The 21,997-nt window shown below is 35.1% G+C and overlaps 1 protein-coding gene across 4 annotated transcripts in view; it reads right to left on the bottom strand.

Moving 5' to 3' along the window:
• Positions 1-21,997, bottom strand: part of LOC140169646 (potassium voltage-gated channel unc-103-like) — a 335,180-nt gene that overhangs the window by 57,860 nt on the left and 255,323 nt on the right. For all 4 annotated transcript variants that reach the window (XM_072192927.1, XM_072192928.1, XM_072192930.1 and 1 more), the window contains one exon: positions 7,463-7,543. In XM_072192927.1, the coding sequence (XP_072049028.1) occupies positions 7,463-7,543 (81 nt within the window). The remainder of the gene's footprint in view (positions 1-7,462; positions 7,544-21,997) is intronic.

Below are 21,997 nucleotides of genomic sequence, written 5' to 3'. Positions count from 1 at the left end.
TTCATGCAGCCAAAGTCCAATAGAAATGTGTACAAGCATAACATTTGACCCATAATTTCATCCGATTCTGAGGTTAGAAATTTCTCAAATAAATTATTTTACTATTTGGTTTGGCGAGAGGAGTAATTTAAGACAAATTTCGATTGAATCGGTGTATTTTGAAAATTTGGCTACTGTGCATGAGATATGTGACATTTGACCTTATTTACTCTATAACTCCTTAACTAGGCACCCTAGTGCAATATGACAATTGACTTTTTTATTCCTAGCATAAACAGGACCAATTAGAGGTATATTACAGCATGATAGAACATATATTAACCTTTGCCCCCATTATGACCTTCGAACCCTCGTGGAAAGTATAGGGAACATAGAAAAAATGCTATCTTGAGATTGACAAGATAATGTTAAGTGAACTAAATAATTGATTGTTAATGAAGATCCTGTGCAGGAAAACGCACATTATGCAAAACTTTGCGTGTATGGGCTCATAATGTCTCTGTTGTAAGTACGGTACCTCTATTGATCACAGAAAAAACAACAACAATAGAGTAAGTATGTAAGACTAAAGAGATTCGTAAATTTAATCAGAAACAAGAACATTAATAATCCAAACAGTCAGATCATTATTTAGTATTAAATTATTATCCAATATTATGTAGCTCCACCTGGTAAAATACATATATCAAATAATATTGTTAACATAACTTGATTGTAAATACACATGCAGCTTCTACTCAGATATCACACAAAGACCGCCTCCGATATTATAATAACAACATATGTGTTGCCTATATTATTTTATACTTTAATTACTATTTAATTCAAACAACTGACAGTTTTTTGAAATAACTGACAGTTTTTGTATTAGCCCTTGTCCGGATTTTATGTAATAGGCAAAGGAAGAAACTTCATCAGAAAGGTCACGAATACTCAGATATGAGTAGATCGACGACGACGAAAGGACAAAAGACAACGGAAATAAATGTACTGGAATATTGAGCCTTAGTTCTAAATTGTGTGACACAATTAATAAAGTTTTTGCATTCCCAGAGGTACATTACTTAAACAGAGACAATGATCCCATGCACGCAAAGTTTTGCATAATGTGCGCTTTCCAGCCCAGGATCTTCATTAAGAATCAATTATTTAGTTCACTTAACATTATCTTGTCAATCTCGAGATGGCATTTATCATTTATAAGTGTATGTGGGAGTGTGGTGTAGGGGTGGGTGTGTCTTTTAAACGTTTTACTGAGAGTAAAGCAACATGTGCAAAGGGAGACACGTGCTACCTGGTGTTTACTAGCCGACCATCAAGTCATGTGACCGCGAGTTACCCCGTGGGTCACACGACTAGGTGTTTACCGCTCTACCTCACTTTCGGATGAAATCCCATGGATGTGGGATGAAATATCAATAAGTCAAATATTTTTAGATAGAAAAAATTAAAATATCTGTTTATCATGAACAATATACTTGATTCCTACTTCATTTTGAAGACATACTTGCTGTTATCGTGGTAGACCACACACACTAGCACAGCCAGTTTTCCTGATTGTACCAATATTTTCCACGATGTTCCCTTGCATTGCTTTTCGATCATGGGGTATCCTTTTTGTGGTTTTCTGATTTAATGCAATTATTTGAGGTTGCAGAAAAGTAAATGAAATGGAAGCATCAATATACTTTACATGAAAAAGTGAGATCATTTGATCGGTTTTAAAGTAACACAAAGGAGGCATTTATAGTTGTGACACTCATGCTTACAGTTAAGCGAACCCAATTACCACTAATCCCATATAACAAAAGAATATTTCACGACTCTTTCAATCCTCTTTAATAGCCATCCATCTTGTAATCCGTTATGAAGAAGTTTCGGGAATTCTCAGGAATGGTGAATGTGTGTTTAGCATTCGTGTTTCCCTGATCAGGAACTATCAGGATATATATGAACAAAGGTGAACTACCATGACCTCCCAGGAAAATCAAGGAATAAAATTGGTACAATCCGGAACCTGGCTGTGCTATATATAGTGACAACTCATGGCGATTTCAAGGAACTAAATCTGTGTCAAGAAAGTAAAATATTTGTTGAGAGAACTGTTTAAAATATCTGTTGATCATGCACAATACACATTATACATCTGATTCCTACTTCATGTTGAAGACATATACTTCCTTATATCGTGGTAGACCACAAGTCATGACAATTTACATATTAAGAAACTAAATCTATGTCGTGGTACTTACTCTGATATGCTTACAAATTTATGGAAGTCATATTTGACAGTTCAATGCTTTCGTTTTGAAAGCAAAGCCCACCATCTGGCTGTGCTAGTGACAATTTCATATTAAGAAACTAAATATATACCAAGTAAGTCAAATATTTGCTGATAGAACTGTTGCAAATATCTGTTTATCATGTGCAATACACCTGATTCCTACTTCATCTTGAAGACACATACTTCCTTATATCGTGGTAGACCACAACTCATGACAATTTACATACTAAGAAACTAAATCTATGTCACGGTACTTACTCTGATATGCTTACAAATTTATGGAAGTCATATTTGACAGTTCAATGCTTTCGTTTTGAAAGCAAAGCCCACCTACTTTCAAGTCGGTATCTTTACGGATTAAATGTTAGCATTAACAAGAGCTATAAAGCATGTCTGAAAACATCAACTCATGCTCCATCCGCGATGAGTTCAAATTGAAGGTCTATGTCCAATATGCTATGCCATCTGTAAGATATATGTTAACTGTGCATGAACTTACTGACACCCAATTGGAATCATTAGATCATATGCATACTAATACTGTTAAATCTTTCTTGGGCCTCCCATCTAAAGGTCCAACCCCGGCCTTCATACATAGTCCTGAAGGGCTAGCTTTCCCGAATTTCAGATATTTACTTGGAATCCCATACGTCAGCTTACGCCCGTTGCATGATTAAGGCTGACGATCGCGTGGTGCATGCCCTCAAGTGCAAAATGGATAGGGAGTCAAATTGGAAATGGAAGAAAGTGAGATACGGTATAAAACGCTGGGACGATAAATATTCTGAGGCCCAAGAACAATGTGTCAACGTCGGTGAGGTCAAAGAAGGTGAAAATATCAAGTGGCTTGACTTAAAACAGAAAGTCAAAGACCTCATTGACGCTGATCGCATTATGTTCGGGAGGGAGTATATCAAACCTCTGATCCAACAAGGTAATCTCCTCAAACTCATGGAGGCTGAAGGAGCGGATCTTACATGGCGTTCAATTATTTTTGATCTTCCAAGAAATGTTTTATCGTTCGCGGTGCGTGCATCAATTGACTATCTGCCCACATTTTGCAATCTCAAAACCTGGGGCAAACGATCAAGCATGCACTAATTGCAATTTATGCGGAAACAAACAAACTCTCATGCATGTTCTTAACTCCTGTTCTGTTTCTTTAAACCAAGGCAGATTTACCTGGCGCCACGATTCCATACTGCACCATATCCTGAGACAACTGAAACTCATCTTGTCCACTTCACCTGATGTTAACATATTCTCCGACTTGCCTGGGTTCACAACAACAGGAGGGACCCTCCCAGTCAACATTGTCATTTCCAAACTACGTCCCGATATTGTCATGGTCAATGAAAAACAGAAATCTATCCACTTGATTGAGTTAACTGTGCCATTTGAACAAAATATCTCTAGTGCACATGCGCGTAAAAAGTATGAGAACTTAGTTTCTGATATTGTTGACAATGGCTATGCATGCAACACCACCTGCATCGAAATCGGATCCCGTGGGTTGGTTACCCCTGAAACCAAAGAGCGTTTGGTTACTATATTTTTTAGTCAAAACCACCGAGATCTTTGCCAAAAGACCTCAGCAAAATTTCCCTGTTGACCAGCTACACTATTTGGAATGCCCGTCATGATCCTTCCTGGGGCACTGCTGATCAACCCCACCTCCAGCTTTAATCTTCTTTGGCACTCGTCCAGTTTATAGTTTTTCGTTGCTCGCGTCGTTGCATGCATAGCCCTGCATAGTTGATGACTTTTGTCTACCAACTTGTCCTGGGCGTAAGTCCAGTCTTTGTTTTTCATTACTTTCTTTGTTTGTCTGTTTTGCTGAATAAAGATTGATGATATATAATGTTAAATGGGGACATAAAGGTATGAGGCCCAAGTATCTTAAGATTCATGTAATTATATGATTCCATGTTATAAGACTCGACTGGCTTCAACTGGCTTAAGGATACACTAAGATGGCTTCGGGATTTTCAGCTGAAGTTAGAGTACCTAATTTGTGTAATAACAAAAATAAACATATTGAATATTGCATCTTGATACTTTCAAATCTGTATGATCTCCAAAGTAAAATCTCAGATAAAAAGTAATACAGATACCAATTTCTTTCTTGATAGGAAGTTATTTTTTAATACGTCTTCTCCAGACACATACTTCCTTATATCGTGGTAGACCACAAGTCGTGACAATTTACATACTAAGAAACAAAATCTATGTCACGGTACTTACACTGATATGCTTACAAATTTATGGAAGTCATATTTGACAGTTCAGTGCTTTCGTTTTGAAAGCAAAGCCCACCTACTTTCAAGTCGGTATCTTTACGGATTAAATGTTAGCATTAACAAGAGCTATAAAGGGATGTTAAATGGGGACATAAAGGTATGAGGCCCAAGTATCTTAAGATTCATGTAATTATATGATAACATGTGATACAACTCTACTAGCTTCAACTGCCTTAAGGATACACTAACATGGCTTCGGAATTTTCAGCTGAAGTTAGAGTACCTAATTTGCGTAATAACAAAAATAAACATATTGAATATTACATCTTGATACTTTCAAATCTGTATGATCTCCAAAGTAAAATCTCAGATAAAAAGTAATAGAGATACCAATTTCTTTCTTGATAGGAAGTTTTTTTTTTTTAATATGTCTTCTCCAAAAGTAGAACAGTAATATCTACAAGAAGGTAATATAGTAAATGTTGCTTTTTTGAAAATAGACATTTATTTTATTTTTGAATCTGTTTCTAAAGCAAAATGCAAATGGCTCCGGATTTTTTAAATGTAGGGTAGAGGAAGGCAATGGGTTTTTTTTCACATTAATGGGGAGTCGTATTGGAGAGGACTCATGGCCAACAGATTATTCGTGTTCCGTTTCCACTGAATATATCTGCCAGCAATTACATTTAATTCGATTTTTAATTTGCACAGTGCTATTTAAACGTTGACAAGTATATTCATATTAATTATTCACTAAAATCCTTTTAAAGGGCCTTGACTCTGAAATTCCTAATATCATATGCATGTGATACAGTTATGGAGGTTTCATCCAATATAACAAATAACAAACATTTGAATTACGTGTATTATTTTATTAAACTTATTTATGCACAAATTACGCTGCGTAGTCGCTGTGTTTCTGATCAGGAACCATTATGATTATCAATAAACAAAGGTGAACTGCCATGACCTCCCAGGAAAATCAAGGAATAGAATTGGTACAAGCAGGAATCAGGCTGTGCTAGTGACAACTCATGACGATTTCATATTAAGAAACTAAATCTATGTCAAGTAAGTCCAATATTTGTTGAGAGAACTGTTCAAAAAATCTGTTTATCATGTGCAATACACCTGATTCCTACTTCATTTTGAAGACATATACTTCCTTATATCGTGGTAGACCACAAGACATGACAATTTACATACTAAGAAACTAAATCTATGTCACGGTATTTACAGTGATATGCTTACAAATTTATGGAAGTCATATTTGACAGTTCAGTGCTTTCGTTTTGAAAGCAAAGCCCACCTACTTTCAAGTCGGTATCTTTACGGATTAAATGTTAGCATTAACAAGAGCTATAAAGGGATGTTAAATGGGGACATAAAGGTATGAGGCCCAAGTATCTTAAGATTCATGTAATTATATGATAACATGTGATACAACTCTACTAGCTTCAACTGCCTTAAGGATACACTAAGATGGCTTCGGGATTTTCAGCTGAAGTTAGAGTACCTAATTTGTGTAATAACAAAAATAAACATATTGAATATTACATCTTGATACTTTCAAATCTGTATGATCTCCAAAGTAAAAACTCAGATAAAAAGTAATACAGATACCAATTTCTTTTTTGATAGGAAGTTATTTTTTAATAAGTCTTCTCCAAAAGTAGAATAGTAGTATCTACAAGAAAGCAATATAGTAAATACTGCTTTTTTATTTTGAAAAATAATAGATATTTATTTTATTTTTGAATCTGTTTCTAGAGCAAAATGCAAATGGCTCCGAATTTTGTTAAAATATAGGGTAGGAGGGCAATGGGGTTTTTCTCACGTTAATGGGGAGTCATATTGGAGGGGACTCATGGCCAACACATTATTCAGGTTCCGTTTCCACTGGATATATCTGCCAGTATTACATTAGATTTTTAATATGCACAGTGCTATTTAAACGTTGACAACTATAGTCATATTAATTATTTACTAAAATCTTTTTAAAGTGCCTTGGATTTGAAATTCCTAATACCGTATGTATGTGATACATATGCGATTGTACACTATTTTTAAACCAGTTAGGGAGGTTTCATCCAATATTTTACATAATTAACATAACACGTGTATTATTGCATTAAAATTATTTATGTATAAAATTACGTCGCGAAAAACAATGTATTAAGACATTACTAAATTTGACCCAGGGAAGATTTGACCCGAACCGGAAATGATTATAATAAACCTTTTTTGTTCAATTTAGTGCAATTTTGCAGAAGCACAAGCAATTTTATAATTCAGTAAATCAAAATATATGTATAAGCAAGAAGTATTAAAACTAAAGATCTTGAGATTTCAATCAGACTAGAATTACATGTCATTGGAGACTGTTTTGGTCTTCCTTTTGCATCGTCATTGACTTAACATGACCTTTTTGCATTAATGCTCTGCGTACTAGCTTATAGACTTCAACATAAAAAGTCCAAGTTTTGAGATATTTTCTCAAAATATCAAGAGCTATCTTAAGAACTACGGTACCGACACTAGGCTTGTTTGTATTCATTTTAATGCATTTTTCATGCTGATTCCAAAATATGGTCATGATAAGGTACAATTCAAAAAATTTTGAATTTTCCAAAAAACAAAAACAAACATGAAATTTGTCGTCTGCTGTCGACACCCACGTTGAGAGGATTACTACATAATTCATAGTCATTCATACACTAGGATCCACAACAAGCGCATCTATCGGGGCACATTTCATTAACCCCAATACAGTTGCACATTCATTGAATAACCTTTGGAAATTTGGGTACACAAACTCATACTCCCCAACTTGAGGTCAAATTTTGCTCTATGATTGTTTAATTGAGGTTATTGAACTATGCCATTGGGATGAGGCCATTGTGGTCCATAGTGATAAGTAAGTTTATTGGGTACTCACCTCGGATCTGTCCACTGATAGGTCCTTCTTCCTCATCTCTAGCCTGTGTCTCGGCCTTGGACTTCGTGGAGGACTGGTGACCTGGATAGAAGGAATGAAAAGAGGACCCAGTCTATCAGCAATTGTATCAACCGCTTGTTCTAAACGTTGATTTTGATTCATCGTAACAGGTCTTGTTATATCCATGTTCAAGTTAGTGTGTAAACAGGTATAGTCCCCGTTGTTATTCTCAATATTATTACACTTCAAGAATTGTGGTGCTTCTCGATTTAAATGCCATGGATTCGAATCATCATCACTTCTAGTAGTGTGTGGGAAAAAACCTGTAGGCTCTATATCTTGCATGATGGCTGCTTCTTTATATGCACTTCCTAAACTCGATGTGTTGAGAATTGAGGGCTCTTTAGACCACTTTCCCTCCTCGCTACATGGCCCGTGGTGATGATGAACACGGTTGAGACTGGACTTGAGGCACGGGCAGTTGACACAGGTGTCCGAGTCTGGAGACGGTGTATTGGCAATATCCAAAGGCCGTACTACTTTAGCCGATAGGCACTGCAGCGGTGAGATTGGTAAAGTAGCATACATGATTTACAACCCCTTAAGGGGTGTAGTCTTTTCATCAGCACACTTGCTTTTAAGAGTAGATAAATCAAACGCGTTGTTGCAGACGTTATTCATGTATCTCATTAAATAGTTGCTTCAGCACGAAAACAAAACACACACACAAAATCTGCGGTAGTAATTTCCATAAGAATTCCAATATATATTACTCCAATACACTCAGCACTGCTTGCGTCTGTGTTATTGTAATACTAGCGCGTTAGTTTTTCACTAAGCTCATCTACGGCATGCATCAAGCTGCTTTTACTATATTGATACTGTTGCTTTTAATGATCTAAGTGAGCCATGACCTGCTCGTCTTTAAGAGTCTCGCATCGCTTCACACGCACGCCAATTATTTGTGTACCCTTAAATTGGCCTCCATTCAGTCTACTTCATGTCATTAGTTTTATCTATTCCAACGAAGACATCAAAAAAGATAGTGTTATGCGACCAGGGTACACTAGTCCCCTGTGGGGTATACTTGTATTTACTACACAGAATAATATTCAACTTCAGGCATTCCTCTGTCTTATAAACCCCATCCGATATCTGCCGTCAATGAATTCATCAGGCCGTTTTTCTATTTTCAATCTCGGAGAATTACAATGTTGCAAACAAGGGGGTATACGGACGGTTTGTTATTTTATGCCCAGATGTATAGGAGAAAACGCGTATAGCATTAATGAGTTAACCGATTTGAAGCACTGATTTCTTATATGATTTCCGTTGAGGTTTCATTAGGCTGTTCCATTTAAAATCCACACTACCCCTGTGGAAGATTTAGCTAAAGTCTGTCACAGAGGGAGTATCAATTTTGAATAGAATAGACAATTGGGTAACTTCCATTTGAAATACTCACTCCAGTTGTGGAAGATATAAGTGAAGCTATAATACAGGGGGAATATGAGTTTTAAAATGATTAACTCTGATCAATTACATTTGAAAAAAATACTCCCTCTGTGGAAGATATTTCCAAAACCTTCCACAGGGTTAGTGTGGTTTTAAACAGGAATAGCCCATTTAATATCGTAAATCACCTTATTTGCATTTTTATGCTTAATAATGTACTTCTATCTCTGCGATAATATAGTGCAAATAAGCACTGTGAAGCTATTTATAGTTTTATGTAAACATCAAAGCGATGTTTTTGCTATTTCTTCCCGCTTTTTAAAACCCTTTTGCATAAATGTGTTCCACTTGAAACGCAATTAAATATCAAGCATACTGATATCCCTCAACAGATGCGGGATAATGAAGAAATGGCTCACTAAACATAATCAATTCTTGAATTTTCCGAGCAAATGACAAATTCCGCAGATGGCTGAATTAAATTGGAAGTAACATCATTAACACTTGGATGTGTTACAGTTGATGTATTGGTGTCATTAGCACTCTCACGTGGTAACGAACTCGGCTGTTCAGCTTGTTGTCCGTTATGTATTTTTTTTGAATGGGAGGTTGTGATGACATTAGTGATGATAGTAATTGTGTTGCTGGTGATACTTATAATGATGTCAATACTAAGACAGTAATAACCATGTTTGCAAATCATTAGAAATACATAGAGTAAAGTACAACATAATGAAAATTAAGTAAACCCCAAAATGAGGAGAAATTATTTACTATGTACATGTACATGAAAAAGGCAAAATATTTAAAAATATATCAACATTATGATAAAAAACACGTAGAATGAAGCCAATAATTTAAAATGTACCAAAGCCAATAATGAGTATTGTGATGATGATGGAGAAGATGAAATGATAAGGACAAAGATGATGAATTAAGGTAAGGAAGAGAAAGAGAAGATTAAGATAAGACGTTTTTTGAAAAGCATGTAAAAGTCTTTTACGTGGTATCCCACTTACCGGAAAAACTACATTATTATCAAAATTGCTTATTATCACGAAATGTTTCCTCGTGGTATTCCGGGTACTTGAAAACTACACTTTCATCAAATTTGCTTTCTTATAATGTTCGTTAAATTCTGGATATAATCTAAGGCTCAAAATTTCATGGGATACGCTATGGATGTTATAATAATATAAGTGAAATACAAGTTTCCATGAGAATACGTACCAAAACTTTAAATAATACATCATCCTGACAGTTTCTGGTGTAAATCACAGCGTTAGGTTGCCTTACTCCTCCAAATCTTAACTCTCTTCACGCGGGTGTCGACTGCAGACGACAAGTTTCAATTTTTTTTAAAAAGTCAAAAATTTCAGAAATGTGAATTTTCCTGACCATATTTGGAATCAACATGAAAATTGCATTAAAATGAGTACAAACAAGCCTAGTATTGGTGCAGTAGTTCTTAAGATAGCTCTTGATATTTTGAGAAAATATTTTAAAACTTGAACTTTTTCCGTTGAAGCACATGGCTAGCACGAAGAGCATTAAACCATTTACCTGAACCCGAAAACACGTTGCTGTAAACTACACGGCACTAAGTAATTTATCACTCTGCTGTTACGATATAACTCTGGTACTGAAAGTAATTGATGACCCGCAATGCAATTGAATTTAAATATCGCAAATGCTTCGGGTCAAACAGGAGGCAAGATCCTAATCGGGACAGTTTTCTTACTTTGTAGTGCTTACTTTATGTAATGAATTTTGCTCTACTTTTCTTATTTACTTAAATGGTATCAGGTCGTAGTAAATATGCATTCCTTTGCATTATTTGTTGGAATACGAATTCAATAAGAGCCGTTTGAGTGAGGCAGGTCGACTCCTAAAAATGTGAACTCAGGCAAAATTCTAATTTGAGGGGTTGACTTCCTGAATTATTATTTTCATGGCCTTTAGGTCTAACTATTAATAATAGTATGCACAATTTATGACGTTGGTTGTTGAAAAAAGTGCGAATATTCATAAGTGAGCATGACGTCGCAATCTAAAATAAAGTGTGTACAATAAATTCAACATTTGATACAGGAGAGTTTTACAAGAATATACTTAACATGCTAAAAACTAAAACAATTATGTGTTATTATGTTGTTGGTGATGACGGTGTTGTCGCTGTTGTACTGCTGCTGGTGTTGGTGATGTTGTTGGAAGTAGTAATGGTAGTGGTGGTGGTTCTGATGGTGATTGTGGTTATGTTGTTGTGGTTTGTCTTGTTGTTATTGTTGGTGATGATGGTGGTTGTCATGGTGCTGGTGCTGCTGGATTTATAAAATCGGGTCTGGCGAATTAGAACAAAGCTACTTTAAATAAAGGCTGTATACGTATTACCAATTTCTGTATCGAAATGTTGGCACAGGTGATACCAGTTTAGTATAATTAGTGTTTCTTTGTTGTTAATAATTATTCTCTTCACCCTTGATAAAGATTACAACCAATATAATAGCAAACCATGAAATCCAACAACAAAGCAATCGTCCATCGACTTAATCAAATATTTCAATTATTACTGGCAGACTACTTGACACTAGTCGTAACAAGGACATTTGTTTGCCCCTACATCCACCTAGAAACACGATATACTTAACTTGATCCAACAATTCAAGTTCATGCCAGATAAAAAGACTAAATAAACAAGCAGCTGACCAAGAAAGGAAATGAAATTAATAACTTTGCGCTTACGGTTGTTTCCTATTGCATACAAAGCGCTAGTCCGTATACAAGAGTTTGCTTGAAATGTCAGCTTTCCAGACCCTATATCTCCGGGGGCAAACCTCCTTTCATTTCAGACTACATTAAGGTCAACTCAGATCGAGTGTTGCCTGGTGTCATTCATGTGTTGTGATTACTCATATGTTGCTGAAAATTTATTGATCACGATTGTTTTTGCCTGTCCTGGTTGACATGTTATTTATGCAGAGGAAAGGCTGCGTATAGGGTCACCTAGAAAGTCGATTGTTAAGAGGCTTACATACATGCAAATCTTAAAGTGTTAGCTTGCCAGTAAATCGACAAAAACATTTGACGATATATGGTTTGCCAGTATGTCTTGGGATCGTAGTTTCACTATCAAGTATAGGAATGTTAGTAGCCAAACTAGGAAATAAAATAGTCATCACAAACAAATAAACAAACCGATCAAAATAAGAAGAAGAATGAGAAGGAGAAGAAGAAGAAGAAGAAGAAGAAGAAGAAGAAGAAGAAGAAGAAGAAGAAGAAGAAGAAGAAGAAGAAGAAGAAGAAGAAGAAGAAGAAGAAGAAGAAGAAGAAGAAGAAGAAAAGAAAAAGAAAAAAAAAGAAGAAGAAGAAGAAGAAGAAGAAGAAGAAGAAGAAGAAGAAGAAGAAGAAGAAGAAGAAGAAGAAGAAGAAGACGAAGAAGAAAAAGAAGAGGAAGATGCTAACCTATTTGGAAACTAGGAAATAAAATAGTCATCACAAACAAATAAACAAACCGATCAAAATAAGAAGAAGAATGAGAAGGAGAAGAAGAAGAAGAAGAAGAAGAAGAAGAAGAAGAAAAAGAAGAAGAAGAAGAAGAAGAAGAAGAAGAAAAAGAAAAAAAAAAGAAGAAGAAGAAGAAGAAGAAGCAGAAGACGAAGAAGAAGAAGAAGAGGAAGATGCTAACCTATTTGTATTTTTCAGCTGGTGACAACCGAAAACATTTCAGTACCCCTTCTGTGTTTTTGTTATGTCTGAGTCTATATTGTTCTTGTTTTATTTTTTAGGTTGTTTCTTTTAAATAGACTTAACCTTTAATTCCCTACCTGCTTATGTTAACCTTCATTAGCCTTCATTAACCTTCATTAGCCTTCATTAGCCTTCTGACCGGATTACAAAAACTCTCTTTATTTCAAATGATTCCAAGATCTGTTCTATATATTTTAGATTTTAGGTAGAGGCATTTAGAAAATCAACATGATTTTAGTATTCTCTTAAGCTAATATTTATGCTCTCTAGATATGACCCCACTCTTAAATATAATCAAAATAATTATGCACACAAAAAGTTAAACTAACTACAGAATACTTTTCTTTCCAGCTGCAACTAAAGAAGAGACGTCGTATAATGTACGTCTTAATTACGTAGCCAGCAGACGAAACCTGATAAAGTAATAGTGGAAGCGATCCTAGTACATCCCCTGCAATCCATGGAGCAAGTGGTCGTATTGCAATCAGTGTGAATATTGCTGGTCAATAAGGTCGACTGAGTTCTGTGACCAGATTGTAAGGTATTGTTTTCAAAGTACTTAACTTTATGGGCAATGCATGTGTGTATAACATTATAAAAAACATTGCTCCTTAGATAACAGGTGTAGTAGGGTATGATGAGTTTTATTTAATACACTGTTACTTGATACATGTGCTTATATAGCAGCAACGGATCCGGACTTTAATAAACAGCATGCGCCGATGTTGTAATGCACTTGTTAACAGTGTAGGAGGACACATTCCCTACTGAACATCTAGACTTTTAAGTTTTATTTCCATTACAAACACATGAACAGACCTGACATACTGTATTGTTTGAAAATGGGACTCCTATGGACCAAGGTGCAACTTTTCAAACTGCCTCTATTTTTACATAATGAACCGAACGCAATGACGTGTGACACTACAAATTGGTCCAGATTTGTAAAACAAATAAAGTTACTCATAACTTTTTACAATTTTACATTTCGTTAGATAGTTTTCGAGTTCTTTTAAAAAGTTTTACGGGGAACTTATAAGTTGTGTACCCTATAGTTGAATATATTTCATATAAGCGTATTTAAACACAATACTTTGACGATTGCCAGCTTATGATAATTTCCTATCTGTTTTAATAAGATTTATTAAAATATCATATTTTCTGCATTCAAAATCCGTTTTATTTATGAAGAGCCATTTTGAGAATCAATATATTTGATTCAATTTTGCAAAGCGTAAGTTAATGGTGTTATATAACTAAGTGCTGTATTTAGATGTATAATTATTCTAATAAACACCAATTGTAGTTGTCAGTAAATGGTGTTATATAACTAAGTACTATATATATTCAGATGTATGATTATTCTAATAAACACCAATTGTAGTTGTTGAAAAACCATTGAACAAAATGCAGAGTACCATTCTGTTCAGTCCTGTTGCAACTAGCTGCAACTTAAGACGAGAGTCTTCGCGTAACGTACGTCTTAATTACGTGGCCAGCAGACTAGACCTAGTAAAGCAATAGTGAAATCCATCCCCGGCAATCCATCGAGCTAGTGGTTGTATTGCAATCAGTGTGAATATTGCTGGTCAAAAAGGTCGAGTTCTGGGACCACTTGATGCAAGATTGTAAGGTATTGTTTTCAAAGTACTTATCTTTACCGTCAATGTATGTACGTATAACGTTATGAAAACATGTCTTTGTGTAGATAATACATGTAATGCCGCAGAGATTTTGAAGTATTATGTAAGATTTTAAGTAAAAGGACTTTTAATCAGTTTAATGTTTCCAATTACATAATTAAGATACTACGTCGACGGCAATGATTGAAAAGAATGCAACAATAGAAAAATGGGAAAGTAGATAATAAAATGTGTGTCGCTGTAACAGCATACACTAGATACACGGAGTATCTAAAATTGAAAGTAAAATTTTAAGTTGACCATAATTATTCTTCAACAATTAACGTATATTATCCTTAGCTTGCATACCAAATGCCACACATTTACTAGCAGAATACGTACCAAATTTTGTAATGATAGTGAGATGCCAACGAAAAAATTAGTGTACGTTTGTACGAATACTAATTATTTTGGACACCCTGTATGAATATTTAGTCAATATTCATGACGTTATATCTGGAAATTGCTTGACTCAAATATTCCCATATACATGAACAGTAGTCTGAGGAAACACCAACTATAACAAACTACAACATGATAAGCTCTCGCCTCTTAAAGTTTAAATCCAGACATAAATGTTCAATGGAATGCAATTAGAAAAGAATAAAATCAATAAGAAAGAAGCAGAGCAAGGATATTGAGCTATACGAAGAAGGATATTGAGAAAAGTAAGATCGACAATATAGAAAAGTAGAAGCATGGCGAGGCAACAAAATCGAGCAATGCAAGCTTTAGATGTGGATGCTGAGCGATTTATCGTGGATTAATATGCGAGCTTGTACCTTGTATGTCAAGGAAGTACAAGAGCGTGTAATTGCCTAATACACAATCGCTTCCCGCAAGCGACTCGAGTATAAATTAAGCTCAAAGACAGAAAGCAACGGTGAATAAACTGCTCATACACATTCCACATGATTGCACCAATCAAATAAAATTGGCAGGATATGTTAATATCGATCATCAATAAAGGGGGTAATCTAATTTAAGGATTTTCGTACCGGTATGTGTAGTTAGAGCAGGAGAAAACTTATATTTTCTATAACTTTGATCATTTTCATGCTACAATGGTTAGTCCATTCGGGCGCTTTAAACAAAGTACCCTCACCTAGAGACCGACCTTTAATCATTCTGATTAAACATGTACCTTATGCACGACATCTCTGTATAAATTGAATTTGGTGGAAACTACAATCAATAGGAGAATAGTAATGATCCGATAGTGGGAAATCGGTGCTGATAATTTTATCAACGCAGTTATGTGCCTGGTTGTGTATGGGAAATTTCACACCACTAGCTGCTGCAGACTCGCTAAAATCACTGAACAAAATTACAGTAGAATATGGATAGATTCGGAATGCCAATCGCAGTCATTTTCAGAGTTTACAGTTAAAATTTGAATAGCTTGATTTTGTTTTAGAGTGAAGGGAGAATAAAGGCCTAACACGATGGCACACTTCTAGGAAGGGTAGTCCAGAGTTAGTCTCATAATTGATTAATGGGCGAGTTTTTAATTATATGATTCACCAAAGGCACCACTTTATATCAAATATTTATGTTTACAATAATAGATAATAAATAAAACATTAAATTTAGCTAAATTTAATACAAAATAGAAGCACTACAATGAGGTATAAAATACATATAACGCTTTCCTTTTGTAATCTGTAATCCGTAAATCACTTACTGTCCTAAGCAGTACACCTTGAACGTCGTTTGATAGGTTAATCTACCTATCTCCTGTATTTAATGAGCTGCAATTGAAATTGAATCGCTTCTTCATTAGACTTACAACATGTATAGGTAGCATATAATTTAAAGCGAAAAAAAAACACACCTAGAATTTGCAGGTTCGTGAAGACAAAAAGATTCAATGAAAATAGTCACGGACAATTAACTATCACTCACTTAAGCCACTAGACGTGAAATTCTGCAGATCGGGTGTATAAATAAGCAAGAAAGCAGTATTTGTAGGTACATAACATAGCTGATACTCTAATTTTTACTGTGCAGGGAGTGTTCTTATATCAACTGCTCAGTGCCAGAAGTGGGTAAGTGCAATAGCTGCCCTGTGAACATTTGACAATTTACACACAGTATATTGTACTCATCTACACATGGTAGCTACACATGACAGCTATTACACTTGCCCAATGACTTGGCAATTAGCAGTAGATAGCACTATTATCAGTTCTCACATCTATACGTAAATAACACAGGGGATACTGTGTTTTTATTTGGACGCATATTATGTTTGGATGTTATTGCATTAGTTTGCTCTGACAATAAGACTTAGTATGTGTTTTTAATTGACAAAGGTGAAGCCGTATTTTTATTTGAGAGGATAAAAATGTACATGTTGTGATTAGGCATATGAATGAGCGTGTTAACGTATTTAGCTTTTGGATACTGATATTTCAATGTGAATAACAAGCTTTTTATGTCCTACTCTTTGGTGACATGTCCATTTTGGAACAGAACCTTTATCTAAATATTCAAGTTGAAATCCATACACCCCCTGTGGAAGACATTGCCTGTAACAATGCTGTTTACAACAAATCTCAAATAACTTGGCTCCTAAAATAGCTATATAAAGCGGCAGATAATAAGCCGCTTCTGAACAAAAGGATTACCCAAACTCTTCAAATTACAACGTCCGTTATAGGCTTTTCTATATTTACGGTAATAAAACACCAATATCCATTTGCATCTTTATCTCGGCGAAATTACACAATGAATATCTTGAACCAATCTACTTTTATTTAATCAAATCAATTTGATAGGTTTTGTTAATGCAGCTACATCTACACCTTTCCGCGCAAAATGATGTCAATAGGATGCAATTGTTGCACAAAATTTGCAAGATTATGTCTGGTACTGAATATGTTTATACTAAAACAAAATGTACTTGTCATGTCCTTGTGCTTGTCAACTCGCCGACGAAGATATAATATGTATCTGATTCTAACACATTATTGGTGTCCATACCTAATGCAGAGGGATTTAATACATGTGTACACGTGGTGGTGACAGTTAGTAACTAAAGCTGTTTTATAGTTTTGTCGCTATTACAGCGCTTTTGCAATCTCCGTGCCGTGCATTATACAGCATGTAACCAAGTTCACGTTTTTTTTTTATAAATAACTGTTACTTTCTTGATATCCAAATGGAATGCTTTAAGTGAGTGAAGCACATTTAGCATTTGGGTTTACAATAAATTTGTTGTATACACCTTATCACTAGAGTTGACATTTTGCAGTGGTAATTCTCCCTAAAAGTTGAATATTCCTGAAGTACAGCTGGAAGCTCTTTAAATCTTATTAGTTTAGAGTGCACCTTACTTTGGAGCTCTAACAAATAAATTGAAACTGCTATCCACTGTCGCTTAACCAGATCCCCCCATCAAAGCGACATGGACTATAAATCCAGCAAAGTGTCACATATATACAAACATGTAATGGACAAGTTGAAATTGTCGCGGCAACTTAGTACAAATCTAGGTAAAAATTCGGTAATCCACACTACAAGGCACGACCCAAATCCTACGATTTGCCCACACGTTGCTAAACCACTAATTAAATTATACTTTTCTTTTTCAGAAACTGAGTCGTATAAGTAGATAATATTGTGTGATCTTACCCAAACTTAACATAAACGTTTATCATGATATGGCGGATACTTCCACAGGATGTGAAGAACAACAATGAGATCTAAACGTTTTATCAATAGTTATTTTTAGTTGCTATAGCCTTCTAGCTTTACAAATCAAATTATAAGACTGGTCGTTTTGTAATAAAAGAGGGATAATCAGAATGGATACGATTGTTTGTTAGCTGTCCTACCATGCCTACGTGCAAAATATCGGCTTGAAGCTTAGTATTACCATGGAAGTACTTCCATGGTATTACGGCTTCACTGAAATAACAACACAAATACGCAACGCTCTTTACGCGATATTAATTAATTGTGTAAATATAGAGGTATCATTTCAAACATTTCGAGAAAAGACATGAATACGTATGCCGATCTAACATTGCCTCTAATTGGTCAATTACATGATATCTTCATTTTAACCACCAATCAGAATGGAGCTTTGCAAATAGTTCACCCCAATTTTTTTGCGTGGTGTAATTATTCTAACAATGTTGCTGATTGGTCCAATTGATAATGAAAATTTCTTTTTTGCCAATCGGCAGGTAATTCTCATGGGGTTAAGCTTAATAACCTTCGTCCTACTGAGCTACATTTTGTAACACCGACTACGCAGGGTGTTGTTGAAACCCTTTATTTTCGGTTGTAAACGTCATAATACCAGATACTGTTATATTTGGTACCATTGTGTAGCTATTGGTCGCTTCTATCCAGTGAGAACAAAATAAGACAATCATTCCCCACATAATGTCTCTATGACGTCATAATGTGAGCGCACCCTTGCAAAATTGGGAAACTCTGGCTATGTAGAAAAGAATTAGCAAACATGATTTCCGCTAAAGAAATGGCTACTTCAACTGAACTAGCAACAAAAAAGGCGATATCTCCTGCAATCATGTTAACAAGAGCGAAATCAAACCCATAGAGGGAGCCTATGCTGGGCCTCACAAAACCCTTCCCCTCTATGTTCATTTTTAAATTTTGATTACCCCCTTGTATACCGCAGCAAATGATGGAGCTACAATTAGCGTAAGTCGTTTTGGCGTAAACACCGTACGCGCATGTTTTTATGCCGGGTGAAAATCCTTCGGGGAGGTTGCAGGATTAATATGTATAGCCATGCACTATAAAAATAATTCAATTCCGTTTCGGCACACAGCTCTTCAACAGGTAACAGCTTATAAAAAACGTACTTGGCATTGGTAGCAGTTTTGACGGAAAAAGTTTAAAAAAAAGATGGTGATGATATACAAGTCAGGTGTGCGGGTGTTAAAACAGATTTGACTTGACTAGCTACAAAAGACAGGGATGGTCTTCTTTTCGCGCAATGTGCTCATTGAATGATGCATACAAAAGGTATAACACACATTTCGCCGAATATGAAGGCTGTGAATTAATTAATGTTTTTTTCTTTGAGTTTTCGAGAGATTCAATACAGTTATGAGTGTTTCGTGTGAGTTAACATTATACTTGAAGTCGGTCTGGCTTTATACTTGAACAGTTTTCTTTACTCTGCTTTGCAATTGTTTTAAATGCATTGTAACTTGAAGAATTTTAATCCTGTTCTGTCAAATGCTGTATTAGGAATCCCAATGATATCTTAATTCCTAATATATACAAATGCTGTATTAGGAATGAACCTGAAACTGTCATGTAAAGAGATTATTATCTCTTGACATGACTGTTAAGAGATACTTAACTGTTTACATTGTAGGTTAATTAACCCCCTGGACACTGTACTACTGGTCATCTAACAACATTTCTGATTGGTTTATAACTTGAAATGCTCATTTCAATTGCCAATTATGACTAGGCTTTAAACTATTTATAGTCAAACTTACATTTGCAGATGGTCTTATTAATACCCTCCTTGATTGGTTCAAAATGGGATACAATATTCATTTTGGCCAATCGACAGGTAGTTCTCATGGGGTTAACCTTTGTAATTTTATTAAAAGACCATTACGAATCGACGTATAATGAAAATAGTGACAAAAACAACAAAGTTATTTTGGTTTTTGTAAGTGTGACATAACTGAATGCAATTTGGATGTAAAATCTCTCACTCTACTGTAAATTGGTTTTAAAAAAGCACAACGTTTATAAAGTACTGTATATAAAGCTTTAAACAAAACGCATGGCATTTGATTAGAGCAGATATCTTTCCAGCTGCAACTAAAGAAGAGACGTCGTATAATGCACGTCTTAATTACGTAGCCAGCAGACGAAACCTGATAAAGTAATAGTGGAAGCGATCCTAGTACATCCCTGCAATCCATCGAGCAAGTGGTCGTATTGCAATCAGTGTGAATATTGCTGGTCAATAAGGTCGAGTTCTGGGACCACTTGATGCAAGATTGTAAGGTATTGTTTTCAAAGTACTTAACTTTATGGGCAATGTATGTACGTACAACGTTACGAAAACATTGTATTGTGGCGATACTACGTGTAATGCCGCAGAGAACAGGGAGTATTATGTAAGATGTAAAGTAAAAGGACTTTTAATCAGTTTAATGTTGTCAATTACGTAATTGAGATACTAAGTAGAAGGAAGGGATTGAAAAGAATCTGACAATAAGAAAAATGGGAAATTTGATATTTAAAAAATCTGTCTTTGGTAACCGAATATACTAGATACGCGGGGTCTTTAACACGAGAAGCGCAATTATTAGATTACCTAATTATGCGTAAATTTCGTACGAGAACAAGATATAGTCGAAAGTGTTACTCGAATTCTACATTTGATGTAATGTAATACCAGTCATCGACGAAGGTTCAAATCAGTCACAAAATACGTATATTGTGATATTTTTTGCATTTGGATGTACAGGGTATTACCGAATGAATAGAACTCACTCATGTAACAATATCACTGATTTTAGAATTTAAAAAAATATATCTCCTTGTTTTGCCAAACAAAACATAGCTAAACCATAATCTTGTAGTTAGTTTTAACTAGCAATACAAGTCAAATTTTAATAATTTTGCAATTTGAGGGAAAATGTGCCGAAAACGTGTAATTTTGCATGTAATCTTACAATTGTAGTCACAAAAGTCTTGGCACAAGTCCAAACCTTCGAAAATTTTCCATAATTAATTCTAATACTTTATGTAATTTTCCCTTAATGGTTATGAAAAAGATTAGAAAATGTGTTTTCCAAAAATTAGAAAGCATAAATTGAAATTAGTCTTTATACAAGTCTTTGTTTTTTTCTCTGTCATAGCATAATTTATATGTACAACAAATAACCCAAAGCGCATGGTTTTGGCTCTTTTTTCCAAAAGTTGACCAAATATTAAATTTAACTTTCATTGCCTAAAGGATTAGAAGTTAGCTGTTTTATTTTGCAAAATCCAATAGCTGTAATAGGGAGTAGACATTGAATTTCAATGTTATTCTGATAGTGAGGTTGTGGTATGTACCGTACTCATTTTAATCATTTTTGAACACCCTGTACGAATATTTAGTCTTTATTCACGACATTATATTTGAGAAATGTTTAATTCAAAAGTCCCAACATAGTACAGTAGTCTTAAGAAACACCAACTATAATAAACCACAACATGATGTCCTTAAGCACTTGCCATTAAAGTTAAAATCTAGACATAAATATTCGAGGGAATGCAATTAGAAAAGAATAAAAGCAATAAGAAAGAAGCAGAGCAAGGATGTTGAGCTATAAAGAAGGATATTGAGAAAAGTAAGATCGGCAATAAAGAAAAGTAGAAGCCAGGAGAAGCCAGGAGAGGCGACCAAGTCGGACAATGCATACTCAACATGATGATGCGGAGCGATTTACCATAGATAAATAACAAGCGTAGCTTGTTAAACAATTAATTACGACTCCGTGTACTGTCTAATAAATATTCGCTTCCCGCAAGCGACTCGAGTATAAAGCTCAAAGACAGAAAGCAACGATGAATAAACTGCTCATACACATTCCACATGATTGCACCAATCAAATAAAATTGGCAGGATATGTTAATATCGATCATCAATAAA

This window comes from Amphiura filiformis, chromosome 14 (genome assembly GCF_039555335.1).
Source record: "Amphiura filiformis chromosome 14, Afil_fr2py, whole genome shotgun sequence".
Lineage (NCBI taxonomy): Eukaryota > Metazoa > Echinodermata > Ophiuroidea > Amphilepidida > Amphiuridae > Amphiura > Amphiura filiformis.
Note: the sequence above shows the minus strand (reverse complement) of the source record. Positions and strands in the feature narration are given on the sequence as shown.